This window comes from Grus americana, chromosome 14 (genome assembly GCF_028858705.1).
Source record: "Grus americana isolate bGruAme1 chromosome 14, bGruAme1.mat, whole genome shotgun sequence".
NCBI lineage: Eukaryota > Metazoa > Chordata > Aves > Gruiformes > Gruidae > Grus > Grus americana.
Genome location: NC_072865.1, coordinates 1,304,563 through 1,322,351, shown reverse-complemented (window position 1 = coordinate 1,322,351; position 17,789 = coordinate 1,304,563). Strand labels below are relative to the sequence as shown.

General features: G+C 46.2%; 1 protein-coding gene across 3 annotated transcripts in view; it reads right to left on the bottom strand.

Annotated features, from left to right (window-relative positions):
- NR3C1 (nuclear receptor subfamily 3 group C member 1) overlaps positions 1-16,030 on the bottom strand; it is a 70,889-nt gene extending 54,859 nt beyond the window's left edge. Inside the window, exons 1-3 of one of the 3 annotated variants that reach the window (XM_054841653.1) lie at positions 15,779-16,030; positions 13,949-14,042; positions 12,284-13,472 (exon numbers count right to left, since the gene is read on the bottom strand). In XM_054841653.1, the coding sequence (XP_054697628.1) occupies positions 12,284-13,458 (1,175 nt within the window). In that variant the 5' untranslated portion in view covers positions 13,459-13,472; positions 13,949-14,042; positions 15,779-16,030. Of the gene's footprint in view, positions 1-12,283; positions 13,473-13,948; positions 14,043-15,547; positions 15,607-15,778 lie in introns of those variants that run through there. The other 2 variants (XM_054841652.1, XM_054841654.1) reach the window with 2 other exon arrangements.
- Between the last annotated feature and the right edge of the window lie 1,759 nt (positions 16,031-17,789).

Sequence of the window (17,789 nt, the reverse complement as noted above, 5' to 3'; positions counted from 1 at the left end):
AGAAATACATGTTCAGGAAGGGCAGAATTCATAAAACTGTATGAAAACAAAACCAAGGGACTTTACAACAGACCAGAACTCAGATTTTAAAAAAGATTACTTCCCTCTGAAATCAGTGTGGCCAAATGACCTTTAAGCAGCCTGGTCTGGGCTGTAACAAAGCAGAGCAGGTTAGAGAAAGGGCTTTTTCTGAAATATGTATTACAGTAGCAGCTCTTTTGTCTATAGACAGCACCAAGGGAGACTGTATTTGTGATACAGGACCTCCTCCATACTTTGTGCTACTTTAAATAATAGAGAGCATACAGCATTCATTTTTCTTTTAAGCCTCGAGCTTATCAGTATCATTTGGTCAAAGCAAATAACACAAAAAGCATTTCAAGTCTCCCCTTTCCTCCAAAAAGGGATTGCATCATTTATAAAATTAATGGCCAAAAAAGACATACTGTCATTCTTCACAAATTCTATTTTAATCTATGTGTGTTTGGAAATCCGAGTAAGGTGGTGAGACCAAACTTGCTTAATTTATTTTCAAGTAAGTACAACTTAATGACCTTTCACTTTTTGTTTCTTCATCTTTCATTCCATTTTAAATCACCCTTTTAATAGCAAGTATCTCTTCAATACAATAACTTCACATATTCATAAGACCTAATCCTACCGAGCTAAATGAAAACACAGTAATTTCTTTAACTGAAATTAAAGAATTAAGAAGGAGCGGGGCAATCCTTCAGCCTCATCATAACTGTTTTCCTCTGGAATCTACCAGAGATGATCATTGAAATAAATACATGAAAACAGCATACGAAAAATAATTCATTAATACGTCTTTGCAGTTTCCTTATCAAGATCTTAAAACATTTTAAAAGTTAAACTTTGGTAACAGCACAGTTTCCTGCATTTATGAGAAAACTGTTACAGAGAGATCAATCTGTTTGTAATGGGATTTCTGGTAAAAAAATCCTAATTTTTTTAGGCTATTTTAAAGGACCACCCCAGCTTTCCAAGATAACTCGGGACAGTCTAACTCATCTCTTGCCACCAAAAACTCCTCTCTCTGCTTTTTGAGCAAACTCCCTTACCCTGGGCCCCCTTCCTCTCCTTTCCCGTGCCCTCGAGGAGGGGTGCACGCCACGACCGCCAGCCTCCCACACCGGTGCAAGGCTACGTGAGCACGGCGGGCCCTGAGTCTTCAAAAAGAAAGTCCTAATAGCACACGTCTGTTCTTCCCACTTTTAGTTTCTCTTTGAATACGTGAGGTACAGCCCTATACATTACATAATTCACCCTCCACAACAGTATAGAAGGACAGTATGCCTACCCCAGAAATGTCTGTATTTACAAGCGGTTCAGACTTGTAGTTTGATTTGAGCTGTATTTAAATGTCAGCACCTCGCCGGGGAGTGCTGGCCATAACACCTACTCACACCAGTCTCACCAACACCTCTAACGGCTTCTCTGTAAGGCCACAATAGTGAAGCCCATGGTAATTCGAAGAGCCTAGAGACAAGTAAGGCACCCGTACCGGACAGAAGATTTTCCATTTGCTGCAAGTTTTGCAGCACCACTTGGCTTGCAAGTTGCATTTATTGCAAAGGTACGATGACAGGTTCCCCAAAGGTCCTTCCATCCCGTCATTTGTGTTACTGCAACCACTTACAAACAGGCAGCACATTCCCCCCTCCCCGTAGTTATTACCTTACGTGCGCAGTGTCCACACTCCCTGGTTCCCACCGGCTGCTGATCCTCGCCCGAGACACGGGCGCCTGCCTGAAGGAAGGGACTCCCTCGCCTGCTCCCAGCTCTCGCTTCCCCCGCAACCCGTGCTGACTGATTTCATCCAACTCGCCTGCTGACTTAGTCTTCCTTTTAGTAAAGCTTCTCCCAATCATTAAAGAGCTGTTTATAAGGAATTCTAGCATTCAGAAAGAATTCAAATTGGTCATTTCAATAATTGGTCATTTCTGCTGTTATTTCAATAAACATTATCTTACTAAATTTAAACTGTGAAATGCCATACTCCTTCACTCATGTCCAGCATCCAAAAGCTTTTCTGGATACTAAGTTCAGGATCTCTAATCTTTAAAGCTTTTTTAAATGCCTGTTCTCAGATAAGACTGTTTTTCTTGAATATTTTACATTGGTTTAGATTCTAATCTACTCCATCTTTTAAGAGTACCAAGATGCAGAGGTCTTTAAAACAAAATCTAATTACATCTACAAATACATTACCCTCATACCGGGGCAGTGCAATGGATTTTGGAGAGATTCATACATAACACAAGGTAACAGAAATTCAACAGGCAAAACAAACCACCAAAGGACCTGACAGCAAAAGTAACCCAAGAAAAAAATATGAGAGAGAAAAGAACGGCTAGGTAATATGCAAACTCAAATGAGGACATGAAACTATAAAGTCTGCAAGTAAGTTAGTAAGTTTTGTTTGGTTGTTTTTGTTTTGTTTTTTTAAATGCAGGGACTGCATTCTTGAATAACAAACCCACATGTGCATGTGGCACATGCACATTTTCAGCACTGATTTATTGAAAACCTATAGCTGCTGGCTCTAAGTCACTGCTTCAGAAAGGTACCAGAAAACAATAAGAAACACAAATAAGCAAGAGACGAAGATACACAGGCACACAGTGATACGTAACGTGCCTATGGAGTAGATGTGTTGATTTAAAATACGTTACCAATTTACATCATCCGATCAAATGAGAAGCTACAGAGAAACTATACATTATGATAACTGCATTCATACACACCTCGCTTCCAAGTGACACGAGAGATCACACAATCCTCTCCTGACGACACACTGATGTGACAGGCAACCTCCTTCGAAGCCATGCCACGCATCCTCGTCTCTTCAAGCGTCAGCGAATGAAGTAAAGGTAGTGGAAACCCGCTGCGGGGAGCGGTACAGAAGCAGGCTCCAGCACAGACACACCACGCTCAGCTTACGCAGCCGACACCCCAAGCGTGCCTCCTGTCCACGTGGAGATGCTCGACCACGACGCAACTGCCATTTGCGGCGTTGGAGGTGTCCTGGCAGCACCACCCTGGCAGAGCTCCCCTCCCTCACAAAGTTGTACCGAAGCTGTACCAGACCCTGTTACTACATTATTACGTACTACCACACACACCCCAGGCGAGCAGGTTCTCCAAGAGATGACAACAAAAATAAACTGCATCAGCTGCTCCCTTCTGTCACAGATACCCGACTCCCAGCCCAGGACAGACGGGCACCCAGCAGAGCTGTCCTTCTGAAGCTCGGCAACAAAAATCATGAAGAACCCCAGAACTTCACGCTTGTGCTCTCAAAAGCATCTTATGACGGCATGGGAAGGCATAGTTTAGAGACAGCCCGGGTGGGTTAGAGCTCAGATGTGCTGAAGCCCAAAGCCAGGCCAGACGCCCACACACCCCGAGCAGCAGTGTCTTTTCTAACCGTCCAGCTGGGAAGGGAGGGAGCGATCGAAGCCTTCTCCCATCATACGCAATTCACACAGTTGGAAAGGAGCCGTATGACAGCTGGAGGATACTCACCCAAGACCAAAAACTCGTTTTCTAAAAATTACACAAAATTTCCAACCACAGACGTCCTGTTTTCACGCCCCTCTTGCCCCACCAGAGAGATGCAGCCAAGCTACTGCCTACTTGTGAACAAAGAGGCCGTCCTCCTTCAAAGCCCTCTTCCCAATGAGCACTTCCAGGAGAAGCAGGTATTTACATACCTAAAAACCCCCGACCCCCCTGCCCCCCAAGTCTGGAATACAAGACAAGACTGAAGTCTGACACAGCCAGAAGCCCACCAGAACAGATCTCTCGGCTAAGGACAATTACACGAATTTTCCCAGTTTTCTAGAGGCTGATAATCAAAGCATCAGATCTCAGATCCTCCAAAATAAAACCAAAACAAACAAAGAAAACCAAGCCACAAAGCTATAAAATCACTTCCATTATTTGCTTATTTGAATAAACTATATTCTTTATCAATACTTCATTGATACTCAATTATTCGCTCTTACCTGACAGTGCAGTGAGTTTCCCGAGTTTCACAGGTAGTATTTTGAGGCAAACTACTCATTTGTGACCCGATCTCTTTTTTAAAAGAAAACTAGAATCCTGAGCAGTATTTACTTACTTAAAACTTATTGTTATGCAAATGAAAGCAACCAGAAATATGAAATATCTGTATAAAGCAACAGAGGAGTAAATTGTGTCCTGCTGCTCAGAAGTTTCACATTAAATCTTGTGTGACCGCGATGCATAAATACGATCATGATCTCCAGCTGTTTTCTGACACACAGTAACTGTACAAACCTATTACAAACAGTATGAAGAATGTATTACTGTAAAATCTAATATGGAACTCAGTTTCTTAACTAAATCACAGCAGCAGTGAACTGAATTCAAGAAAGACATTATTATTATTTTGGAAATCCTTCCCCAACAGCAGTTTTGCCTTTGCAGTCTCAGGATAGTTGAGATCTTTGATCAAAAAGTGGAAGTTGTGTATAGCATTGCATCTCCACCACAGAGTATTAGCAGCTTGTTGGATATTAATTTTCAAATTGCATCAGAATTGTAATTTTCTAGGAAGACTTAACATGGATTGAGAGCTCCATAGGTACAGATGGAATATGGAGCTTTAATTATAACCAATTGATACAGATTATATCAAGAATGCAGTTGGCTGGTACAGAAATGTACTCTACAAGAAGGTGTCAAGACAGCTTCTAAAGAGCACCGTTTCCTCCAGAAATCCACACAATTGTAGCGATTATTGATTTAAGGAACCATTATGACAAAACTCTACATGATATCCTGGGTAAGTAACACTGTGTACTGGAATCTCAACTTAAGTCTCACATAAGAGCAGCAAGAAAAACTGACATCATCTGCATTACAAACCGGAACTCCAGGTGCTGGCTGGCACGACCTCGTGCCAAGCGAGAGATGGTGAAGCTGCAGTGACACCTCACAGAGCTGCCAGAACGTACTCCGGGAGACAGGAAGCGACCATCCAATAAATCCGGATGTGCGGGCAGCAAAAGCAGAAGGGATGTGCTTTTGCCACAGTACATATAGCTGTATCTCAAACCATACAGCACACGGCTCGCATGCAGGAAGACATTGTTTCAGCCAGGAAAATAATTCTGGCAGAAAACGTCACGGTGGAGATCAGCGTAAGCTGAGTCAGGTAAGGACGTAGGAGGCATGTGCACAACATTGCACCTTCTTTGTAGTGAAGATGAGGTAAGAAGAAAAACCTCCAGAAGAGACAAAGTAATTGCACTAAATTGTTTTCCCAACCCAACCCACTACTTCTGGAAGCACAATTACTCACCCCTCCAGTAACTACCATAATTCAAGATGCTGAACTTGTTGTGCATGGGGGACAACTCGCACCTCCTTGTACTCCTGTGGAAAGGCAGCAAGAGTTGCACGTCCACAGTCTTTGAGTTTCCTTTTAATTAGAGTCTGTGATACTTAAGTGCTCCAACACATGGATGGAGTACAGTCTGTGCAGGTTACCCTCCGCTTAAGATTCCTTTGCAGGTGACCTGCAAAGCCATAGTCACAGTTTCTCTCACCCTCACATATGGTCGAAGTTAACTGTAATTTTTGCATTTAATTTTTTTCCTACAGCTAGCTGATGTGAAGTCAGTGCCAAGACAATGAGCTGAAATAGGTTTTTTTCTCTTTTTTTGTGTGTCATCTGTTCCAGCTGTATTGGTTCACATCTGTCCCAGGGGGATGAGGCCATCCACTGACAGTATCTGCCTAGTATTTCCAGAACCCCGCATTGAGAACAGGATTAACTCCTGGTCTACAAGTGTCTTAGTTATTTAAGCAAAGGCTGTATTATAAATGGGCATCATACTACACAGATTCAGTCAGAAAACCGCTGTGATGAGGACACAAATAATCTGTACATGCAACAATGCAATACACTGATACTTCAGCAAATAAGATTAAAATTTGTGTATACTGCCAGACTCTGGGAGACAAAAACTATAAAACCAAAGAGAGCTTAACACAACAAGCTCCCTGGGTCTGTTGCACAGTGTGCTGTACAGCTGAATATTGTTCCCAGAAACTACCTTGTGGCACACGTAGCTGCTTCTGTGTTTCTAGGAACAGTTAGAGGATGATCATTTTATGAATGCGTTTTAGAGTTCATTTCTGTATGCCAGAGGCGACACGCTTTCAGTTATTTCAATAACACAAAACCAAGATAATTGTAACTACAGCTCTACAAAGCTTTTCCTATTGCTTATAACTTGGATTGAAAATAGGATTCTATTGCTACATTATTAATCTCGAGAATTGGAGACCGTTTGCAGAATGCATATGTTATGCTATACCAGCACATCAGTGGTAGCATATCAGCTTAGGCAGTCTTCATCTACCCCAGGAAATGAATGGAGATATAATTGTGTCTTGCAATACTCAACAGGCAAGGGTTTTGTGAGGAGAAAAGTTACTTCTGAGAAACATATGTTCATTTTCTCCCAGGCAAATTTCTAAGTGCTGAGTACTTGCTCTCCTCTTGTAAGGCTTGTGGAGAAGTCACTGATCATAACATCCAATGGTACAAAAACGGATGTTTCTCAGTCCAGTGGTAGAGATTTAACAAAATGTCCTAAGAAAAAGGCTGCAAATACTAAAGTGCCAACATTGCATGCCTCACTTGCTCCAAAAACAAGCACTCTGAACAGACCCAGAAGCCACAGGCTACCAAAACAAACAAATAAAATTAAAAAAAAAAAATCTATTGCCTGTTATAAACTGGTCATAAAAAGAAGCTAAGAGATAAGTAAGAGGATAATGAGTTCAAAGTTTTCTTTCTTCATTGAATATTGTACATCAATAAAGATGAAAATACAAAGGACCGTGGCTGAAATTTTTGCAACCGCCATATTAGAGGAGTCAAAGTAGTCAGCACTGCATCCGTTCCGCTGAGCTGCATCTTACAGATGAGGCAGAGGAGAGCTGGGAAGGGGTCCTCTCTTGAGCCCGAACACATGCTGGTAGGAGCACCGCCTTTCCCATCACGCTTTGGACTAACTGCGGAGGTTTGATCACTAGAACAACGATATCTGCCCTGGAAAATCAACCAGGTTAAGCATATGCACTGGTGAACAGAGCTCACGGACAGAGATACTGAATCTGGCGTGGAAATAAAAGAAACAGCATATCTAATTTTGCAAGTGTAACAAATGTAAATGGTCAACCTTTGGTACGTGCATTACATCCAAGGCAACAGCACCAGGTTCTTCCTCTACCATTTTCACTACTTGAAGTTAGGCAACATTTAATTTTTAAATAAGACATAAAGGCAGGCCCCAAAGGTCCACCTGCTAGGTGGTGGCTTTAAGAGGGGCCCTAAGAAGAAAGGAGGACTTGATGAACTTTTAAAACATGGAAAAAATTCCAGTTTACAGTTACACAGACGCACAGAACAGTTCCCACTTGTTCATTTCCAGAATCAGCAGTAATGGTCAAAGAAGGGACACTTGCATCTCCAAGACAATTTGCTCTCACTGTGTAAAAGTCAACTTTAACACAGTAAATATATGTTGTAGGAGCTGTGCAATACATATATTTCACATTTGTGAGAAGATTCTTGAGTAGAGCTGGTTCAACTGTAGTTTTGCTTTCACTGCCGGAAGCGTACAATGGGGTTCAACCATTATTTAAGATGGATTAAAAAAATGCAACGGGCAACAAAAATCAACTTGTGTTTTGTAAGCCAGAACTAGGTTTAAAATAGAGATCATTGCTGGGGGGAAATAAATTAGCAGGAATTGAGAATTTGGGCTGGACTTACAAAAACCTACGCAGCTATATCAGCTAGCTGAATGGATCAGCTAAAATTGGAAAAAGTGGATTACATCTTACATGACCTATCATTTATCTAGCTCCCATTTCATAGCGCCTTACAGCACATTCTGCAGGACATTCCCGATACATCCCTTTCTGCCAAAACAATTAGATTTTTTTGTCATGTATTTCCAAGACTCAAAACCCAAGTACAGTATTACATTAAGCTGACAAATCGCAACAGTCTATTGAAACTCTGAGCACTCCCCCTAAATAACAAGTCTGGTTTTTATATCGAAAGAGAGTTATTAAAAAAAAAAAAAAGATATAGTTCTGTATGTACCATATATTATATACTGCTGAGTCAGACAACATCTGAAGTACTACGGCCAACCGTGCCAAGCCACCGGCCTTGGCCAAAAGCCAAGCTGAAACAATGCAGTAAGACAAACGGACAACTGACCTTTACCATTTCTAGCAAATGATCGCTTTTTTCCCTTTCCTTCTAGTAAAACATCCGAGCCTAAGAAGAATCCCGGTTGAAGAGTGACGGCAGAAGGTAACTTCTCCTCAAGCAGGGCTTTGGACTGCGACTGACCAGCAAAACTTTTTTCCCCTTTCCAGATTCTCCTCCTCCTTCATGGCTTCTCTCAGCTCTTGCCCTTTCTTAAACTTCCTTAATAATCCTCATCCCCCCAAGCTTAAGTACTAGGAATGATTTCAAATGTAATAAGATAAGCCATAACACTGCCAATGGGGCCCAGGTTTTGTAAATTCTGGCTGTAGGCTAAGAGAAAACGCATGCAGCAACCCCCGCGTCGCTGCGCCGTTCCTCATCGTCCTTCACTCCCCCCCAACAAGCCACATCTCCAGGAAGTCAGAGGAATAAAATGTTGAGCGATGGATTTAATGTATATACCACGCAAGAGTCCTACGAGTGTGCGTTGCTAAAATCATTTCCTTGAAATATAACAGTTTTCCCAGTGTTTGTGTAATAAATCACAAATAATATCCCATCGGAGACAGACACCATCAAACCCTCTAATTCTTCAGTGAAGCATTTACCAAACGCTTTCAGCCTGGTTTATTCCTCTTCCAGATACTGTCCCACTTCTTCTATTACAGAAAATCTAAGGCAATTTTTCTCAATTAGCCTACTTCCCCCCCCCCCCCCCATCTTATTGTGTCCACCTTCTCCTTCGCTCGCTCCACTGGGATGGATCGGCAGCTCGCTCGCTCAGACGGGAGACCTCGCCAAAGCAACCCCAGAACGAAGCTGCCCTGCCATCGCTGCTGCTCAAGGTTTTGAGTATTAGCTGCTGAAACACCGAGCCGCGGCTCCACGTTTTGCACATCAGCACAAGCACCGGCAGACTCTGCCTACAACCCCGAGACACAGAGAGCAATTCATTGACTACTGCCGATTCAGTCACATCGAACAAGTTTCTTAAGTTTGCATTCTGCTTGTTAACTTCAGAATACCTCCCACTGTTCATAGGAAAATTGATTAGTTTTCTCAGTCCTGATTATCACTTGTCTCATTAAAGACAGCATGCTGTGCTATCCTTAGAAGCAAAAATCACTCAAAAATTGCATGACATCAATTCAAGACTGTGTGTCTATAAAGAGACATTACATGCTTTCCATTAAAGCAGTCAGATTAAATACTACCTGAACACTAGGAGAGAACTGCAGCTTTTCTTCCCGTATGTTTAATATATAACTAATATGTTATGAATATTATGAATAATTGTACCAACACCAAGAAATATTTCCTATTGGAAACTGAAGTTTAGCAATTCTGAATTCTTAAAATCCCAGCCTTCACCTCACACAATCAGAAAAAAAAGAGAAAAAAAAGAAAAAGAAAAGACCACAGGAGCCTGGCAAGATAGCCCTTCCTTTGTTTCCAAAACAAATGCCAATTTTGTTAAGTCTTCTGTAAGATAAACAAACAAATCCACAAAACATCACCTTAAACTAACCCAGTTTAGACCAAATGTTTCTGACAAGGTACAGGAAGAAAGAGAATTCCTGCTTCCAACCCAGGGTTCATTAGTATCTCAAACATCTGAAAAAGATGATGGAGTTGCCTCTATTTTATGGGAGAAAAAAAATAAAGCAAACCCAAACAATGTTGTTCCTGGAACTGGACTTGGTAGTTTGTGCATGGAAATCCTTGGGAAGTAAGAACAGCTTCCATAAAGGCTAGAAATAACGATTTTTTAATGCAAAACTCAACTAGGAGCCACCCCAAAATTCTTTACACGTTCCTTAAATTAAGACAAAAAAATCCATTATCTTAAGGCAAAAGAAAGCAATAAAATATAAGACAATCTTGCAGGAAGCAAGAACGGAAACACTTGCAGCACCACATTGTGAACACGATCCGTGGTGCAGGCAGACTTCTGCCTCCGACGCCGAGGATGCTCCCTCGCCTACAGCAGGAGCTGTGCCGAGGGCTGCTGCCAGCTCCCCCCAGCTGCCTGCCCACCGCTGCCTGCCCGGCTCCAACACACGCTACTCACGCTCCTCAACACTGCTTCAGAAAAGCGACAACATCTAGCACTGCTCTCCTTTTTACTCTAGGATCAGACATATTCTGTACACATTAGTAGCTTGAGTGTTTTTTCTCATCACAACGTTATCGGAAACACAGTATATAAAAGTGGTGTTCATGAAATTCCCCAAAAACCGGACAAACACCTACATGTAAACCATTCACCTAAGAACACAGTTGGCTCTATCTAAATGGCTCTGTACAATAAAAACAATGCATGAGATGTACAAAAGTATTCTCAAAAGTGATGTTTCCATTACCTAGGAGGAATCTGCTTGCTTACGCAGCCACTGGAAATCACCTCCCAAACCCAGAAATAGTTCTTGCTTTGATACAGATTTCATAATGATTGCCATTAAAGATATAGCGAGAGCAAAATGAAAACCAACACAATAAACACTCCCCATGAAACAAACTAACACCAACATGGAAGCTGGACTGGTTATGTGAAAGGTTAGTACAAAGGATTTCTACTCCGTCAAAATAAATGATAAGGCACGTTCAATATTCATGTATCAAAATGGAATTTATCCACAAATTCTGATTTTCCTTTCCGGATTCCTTACATTACAAATTGCTTTAAACACTTCACAGAAAAAACAAAACACATCTTCACTACAAAAACCAAAAGAAATCTAGAATGAAAGCAAATTAAAAGTTGTCTTCCTGAAACAAAGAGGAAAACCTCATACATCTCATTCCAAGCGTGGGAAAATGGAGCAAGAAACGCATCGGGGAGCCCCGGGACAGCGGGCTAACGCTCTGGGGATCAACTGTCAGTGGGGCCATAAAAAAAAGAAAGTTAAATCAGATACTTCATTAAAAGCCTACAATTACTGGGTTTACATATATGGACTTGAAGAGCCATTTTCTAGCTAAGACGCCACAGAAACACAGCAAAAACCTCTTCCTCCATTGAGGCAAACACTGCTCGTGCAAGTATACGTTACGCAAAGAACAGCCAAGGAAAACATACAACTAGGTGTCCCTACTGAAATCAGAACCCGTCCCCGGCTGCGAGAGGAGACAGACACAGCTACCCATTGAGAAAGCTGCCACCACCATGCTTACTCCTGAAGGGCAGAGGAAAAGTATTTTACTCAAATATCTGCACCAATGAATTGCTCAGAGAGAACACCACTAAAAAGTCACTTGAAATATGTACTAACTGGCTCCCCTAAAATACCCTGCACTCAAAAACCCACCTATAAGCAAGCCCTCCTCCGGTTCTGTTTAAGAGTTAAGTTCAAGGTATGTTTAAATCTTACTGCAAATATTCTGATCTCTTTAAATGCAGTTATTGGACAAACTGCTGAGTATTTCCTACTCGGAATCTTCTTGTCCATGTAAGGCAAATGCAATACCAAACAAAGCTAAGACTCCACTTCACCTTAAATATAATTCTAGAAATTTACCCAGCAACCAAGTTATTTTTGTGCATAACATTTAAGTAACACTAGGAAGAAAAAAAAACCCACAGTGATTGATCCTCTAACCCCTGCAAATGAAGTAACTTTTGCATATACTTAACTACTTCCTTGTATACTGCCTTCCTTCTATACTGCCTTCTGTATGGATCCTTCCACCACGTACTCAATTTGCCCTCTAGGCTGTATCTTAGAATTTTTATTTTTATTTATTTATTGCTTAAAGCATGTCAGCTCCCCTCCTCTTTTCTTCCCTTTAATACCAATAGTCGAGTACTTGGTTAAAGCTACTATCGTACTACAGGATAAATATACACCAGTGATGTCTGATCACAGCCGTACGGAACAAATGAAAAAGGGACGACTGACTTCAAAAGGAAAAAAACCCCAACATACCAGCATGCATGCAGTTGTGCTGAACATACTTGTAGTATTTTAACAAAGAGCAACAAAAACTAATTACCTTGAATAGCCATTAGAGAAAGCAGGTCTGCCAGAAAGGTTGAGCGTTCCCAAAGTAGCTAACGTCTCATCCCCTGATCCCTGGCACCTATTCCAATTTTCTGAACCGGCAGGAAGAGATGGAATGATATTAAAAATTGGTTTCTGATCCTGCTGCTGAGAGAGCGATGCAGTATTTAAATCATAGTGATACATTTGTCCCCCAGAGGTACTGACACCATGGATAGATATGGCAGAGACTTTAGTACCCAGCAGATTAGACCCAGAGAAGTTCGCCTGACAATAAATTGGGCCCATGTTTTCTTGCTTTATGCCAGGAGTACAGAGTTCAATGAAGTCTTCCTTTTCTGTTTTCACTTGAGGCATTGGCATTTTGGAACTGGGTAAAAGGTCACCACGGTCATTAATTTTAGGTTTAGTGTCAGATAAAATAGGAGGCTTGCAGTCTTCACTGAGATTTCCTTCCAAGAGAAATGTATCATCTGCAGATATAGGGGACAGCAAGCCACCATCATCTAGCAACGGGTCAAGCCTCCACGGGCTCCCATTGGGCTCCTTGCCAGGCGATACCGGCGGCAATTCTAAATCCTGGAGGATATCCAGGGTGCTTTGGTCTTCAGAGAATAACTTCAAGTTGCCACCATTCGAGCCAACCTGGCTTTGGACTGCAGTTCCTGACTCTAAAGGGACGTTGCGGCCAGCCATGCCTGGGAAATCCGGCTCAAGTGGCACCTCAGAAGATATTGCTCCCTTTGCGTCCTCGGCCAGGCTCGAGGACTTGTTCAAGCTCGCAATACTTTCTTCCAGGAGCCTGAAGTCCGTTTCTCCAGAAGAAATGCCGATTTGGCCCTGCTGCGAAAATCCAAGGTCGTTTCCCATCACTTTTGTGTCTGTTTCACCCATGTACAGTCCCATCGAGAGCGATACCGCCTTGGAAAGGTCCGGCTGAGGCACATTGTTTACTAATCCTTTCGAAAAGTCAGCCAAAGCAGGTTGCTGATTGGAATCTGACTGAGAAGACGCGGGGAGAGGAGATGTAGACACAGGGGCTTGTAGAGTAGCTCCACCCCTGAAGGGTGGATGAAAGTCCATCACGATCCCTCCTTTGGTACTAATGAGCGCATTTTTCCTTGTTTCGTCTTGATCTGACGAGTTGAGCAATTCTTTGGAATCCATTACTTTAACATTAGCTATAAAAAGATCAGAAGCATTCAAAGTTAGCACAGCAAGGATATTTTAATAACAGCTTAAAAAAAAAAAGTCTAAATCATTAGCCTGGCGAACCTGGTTTAGCTACTCTGAGAACGAAAGTACAGCACATCAAGCTATGAACTGACATGTGCCACATCTTTCTCAAACCCACTGGGTTTTGTTTTTATTTTTTTTGTTTGTTTGGGGTTTTTTTTATATTTCTGACTGGTAACAAGGAAATATATTTTTTAAAGCTTTGCTAAACCTCAATGAAGTGGTAAGTCTGCCTGCAGGCAACTCAGAACCAGGCTACAGCACAAGACACCTTTCTGAACACACTCTCCAGCTCTGTTTATCCATCCTGGCAAGAAAGCATAAGAATTACTAAAGTAGCCAATTCACAAATTTTGGAAGGTAGCTTTCCCTGGTATTTAATTACATCTTGAGCAGGGTAGGGCAGAAGGACATGCACCACCTTTCCCGAGTCAGTTCTCTCTCTCCCGGCAGGTTCGGGTTCATCACCCACTACTGGCACTGAAGCCTCTGGAGCCAGCTCTCAAACATCGCATCTACCAGTCAGAAAAAAAAAAAAAAAAAAAATCTATGTGGTTTGTTATTGTCCGGGAACTACACAATCTCTCTACCACAAAACACAAAGTTGTATAGGTTCGGCTTAAAATGCCACTCATGAATGTTGAAATAAATTCTGCACAATTCTTTAAATAAGTCTCAAATTTATAAATAAAAGCTAACGAAAAATACAATAGACTTTCTATTAGCTTCAAACACTTTAACAGCTCACGGCTATTCTCCAAACACATCTAACACTGAAAATAAATCTCCTAAGTTTAATCTGTTTGTATTTACTACATTTATTTGCAGCACAGAGCATAAATATTTGGAGAATAACTGTAAATTCTTCGGCAAACTTTCTATACTGTTTGTCCACGGCCTAACACTAACAGCAAACAGCCAACAGCAATCAGCTCCCACTCCCCCCAACCCCTAAGAGGAGGCAATGCCCAAATTAAAGCCTGGCCGCAGAATTGTCCATTAAGTACAGTGACCCAAGAGTGCTCACAACGAGTTTATGGTCATCGTAATTATAAACCCGCCGGCTCTGCCGCCCATTTTCTCCAGACTGCCGATGAACACTGCTGCTTTCTGTATGCCAAAGTTAAGACTGTGATCAACAGAAAGTCCCACGTGTGAAATTTTAAGGTGGCCCCAGCAAGCTTCGGCCTGGGCGAGTGTCCAGAGTGGCAAAGCTCAACACAAAACCCCTTCTTGGTCCTTCAACCCCTCTTCATCCAGCTGTGACGCATGCCCGAGCAGAGTGTCCCTCGCCCTGAGCCGTGCTTGCGAGGTGCTGGGTCTCCTGGGTCACGCCTGGGGGGCTGCGCTCCCACCAGCCGCCTGCCAGCAGCCCCCGTGGCACATGGTGCAAAGCGGGAGTGGGACAGCCCCCCCAAAATCTCACGGATGGCAAACAGCACGGAAATACTGCTGGGCCGTTTAAGGTGGACGCCACGCTGGAAAAAAAAAAAATCTATCTACCTCCAGTTTTGCCTTTTTTTTTTTATATGAAGGGGAGGAAAAACGTAGTTATTCCATTTGACAATTTCCCCAATGTCAAAAAAGCAGCAAACCATCCAGCATCGGAAACGTGTCAAAAATCAGAGGCAAGAGTCTGCCCAACAGAGGAAAAAGCTGTGAATACTCAAAACTGCCGGATTACAATAAATTCTCCTTCACAAAGTATAGTTTTCAGAGAAATGTGTCGAGACCTGTTGAGCTGTCTCCCTGGCACACCCACTTCTGCAAAATAAGACCAGCCCATGGCTGCAAGGCTATACTCGGGGCTCGGCTCCCCCTCCCCGTTTCTCACCCCCCCGGACGAGCAGACCCCGCGCCGCTCTCCGCAGCGGCGGACAAACACCCGGCCGGCCGAGGGGCGGCCGCAGGGCAGGAGCGGGCAGGCTGCCGTCGGACGCCCCGGGGCCGGGGGGGGCTGTCCCGCCTCCCGCGGCCGGGCCGGGCCCTCCGCGGCCCCACCGCCGCCTTGGGCACCCACCTCGAGGGGACGCCGCGCAGGTCCGGGCTCCGCCGCCGGCATTTGCCGTACCCCCTCCCGTCCCGCTCCGGGATCCTTCCGGGGGCGGCTCGGCTCCCCCCACCCCTGCGCATTCCTGCGGGGGCGCCACCGCCCCCCCCCCGCCCGCCCGCCTCCCGGGAACTTCCCGGGGCGAAGCCGCGGCCCCGGCCTCTGCCCCCCGCCCGCCCGCGGGACCCCCGGCTCCCTTACCTCGTCCAGGGGGGGGCGCTGGGGCTCCTTCAGCCGCCAACTGCCATCGCGCCCCGCGGCGGGGGGCGGCAGCCGGCTGGAAGGGGCGAGGGAGCGGGCGGGAGGAAGTCAACAGCCGCCCCTCCAGGGGCCGCGGCGGCGGCCAGCTCCGCTTCCCCCGCTGCTGCTCCTCCTCCTCCTCCCGCCGGCCCGAGACCCTGACCTAGTCCCCGCCCGCTGCCACCGCCGCCGCGGCACCCCCTCCGTTAATTAGCGCTAATTGCCTCCGCGGACTTCGGCCCCCACCCCCCTCCTGCCTTCCCCTCGCACCCCCCGCGCCTCCCCGCCCCGTCCCTCTGCCGGGCAGCGCCGCGCTCGGCGGTGCTCTGCCCCCGCCACAAAATGGAGGACGGCGGCAGCGGCCTCCTCCCCCTCCCCCTCCCTCCCCCCGCCTCCCCGACGTGGAGGGGGAGTGGAGCAGCGGGCGCGGAGAGGGGCGGCAGCACCAGCACGCCCGCTCCCGCCGCTCCGCCACACGCCTCGGCACGGCTCGGCTCGGTTGGGCTCGGCACGGCACAGCGCAGCCCGCCGGCACTCGCCTCCTCTCGCTCGGCACCGCGGGGCAGCGTCCGCCGGGCCCAAGCGAGGGGGAACGGTGCAACCTGTTGGCTGAGGCGGGCAACTGCAGCCTGCGCTCGGGCGCAGAGGGGCCGCCCGCCGCGTTGCCTGTCAGGCGGCTCTCGCCCCCTCCCCGACGGCGCCGGCTCCCCCCGCCCCGCCGCTGCCGGCGGTGCCGCCGAGGGGCAGCGCGGCGCTGGGGCGCGGGGAGCCGGCGGGCGCCAGCCTGGGGTGACCGCCCCGCTTCTTTCCTCTTTCACTTCCTCAACTTCCTACCGAGGGGGGAGCGCCCCGGGCGGCAGCTCTGAGGTGGCCGGGCCGCCCTCCCCCGGCCGCTTCCCCCGCGGCTCCCCCACGGGTCTCGGCCCCGGCCCGGGCAGCGCACACCCTCCGGCCTGCGCCGTGCGGGCCGGGCAGCGGCTGCCCGGGCTGCCCCCGCCACGGGGGAAGGAAGGGACGAGCCTCATGGCGGCAGCCCGCGTCCCCGTAGGCAGCGCCTCTCCGCGAAGCGGGGGTTGGGGCGCTGGAGAGAGGCGAACAGCCACGGGAAAGTGGCCTTGGGGCTTGGGGGACAGCTCTAGGTGCGAGTGGAAGCTGGGATGGAGGGCTTGGGGGCACATCGTGAAGAGAGACCCAAAGACTCTTCCACTGGTGCTCAGCAAAAACACAGGGAGTTCCATCTCAACGTGAGGAAAAACTTCTTCCCTCTGAGGGTGACCGAGCACCGGGACAGGCCGCCCAGAGAGGTTGTGGAGTCTCCTTCTCTGGAGAGATTCAAAACCACCAGGCTGGGGTTCTGTGAAAAATCCCCTCGAAATAGCTGAGGGAACAAGAGATGCCGAGGGGGCAGGGAAAGAGACACGCGTTGTCCCCGGCAAGCACTGGCAGGATAGATGTTTTCACCAAAAAGTATGAGGAAACTCTGCAAATGATGGTAGCGTTTCACCGAGAAGTTAAGAGATTTGGGGGGGGGTTTAATAAACAGAGCAACCGGGTAGTACGCTGGTCTGAAGCTGGATTTAGAGCACGGATGGTGGGACGTGCGCGGCCCCTCAGTGTGCCCATCCTGGGATGGTGACGGCCCCGCTTCACCAACCATGCCTCTGACACATGGCTGGGCGAGGAAAGACCAGGCACGGTCGGTACGGAAGCGACCAGGAGTTAAAAACATCAATGAGCTATCAAAGCAGAAAATCCTGCTGCCTTGGAGAAGTGGAGAAAGACCGAGGGGGAAGAGGTTGCCCTTTCAGTGTAGAACAAGCGATCCTCTTGGGTTTGGCTTTCCCTGGAACCACCAGAAATTCAGGTGATGGGGGAAGAGGAACGGTGATTGTCCGTCTGTGAAGATATCCATCGTTCTGATTTGGGACAGTGAAGTGAACTTGGAGATAATGACCTGATAATGCTTGCGCTG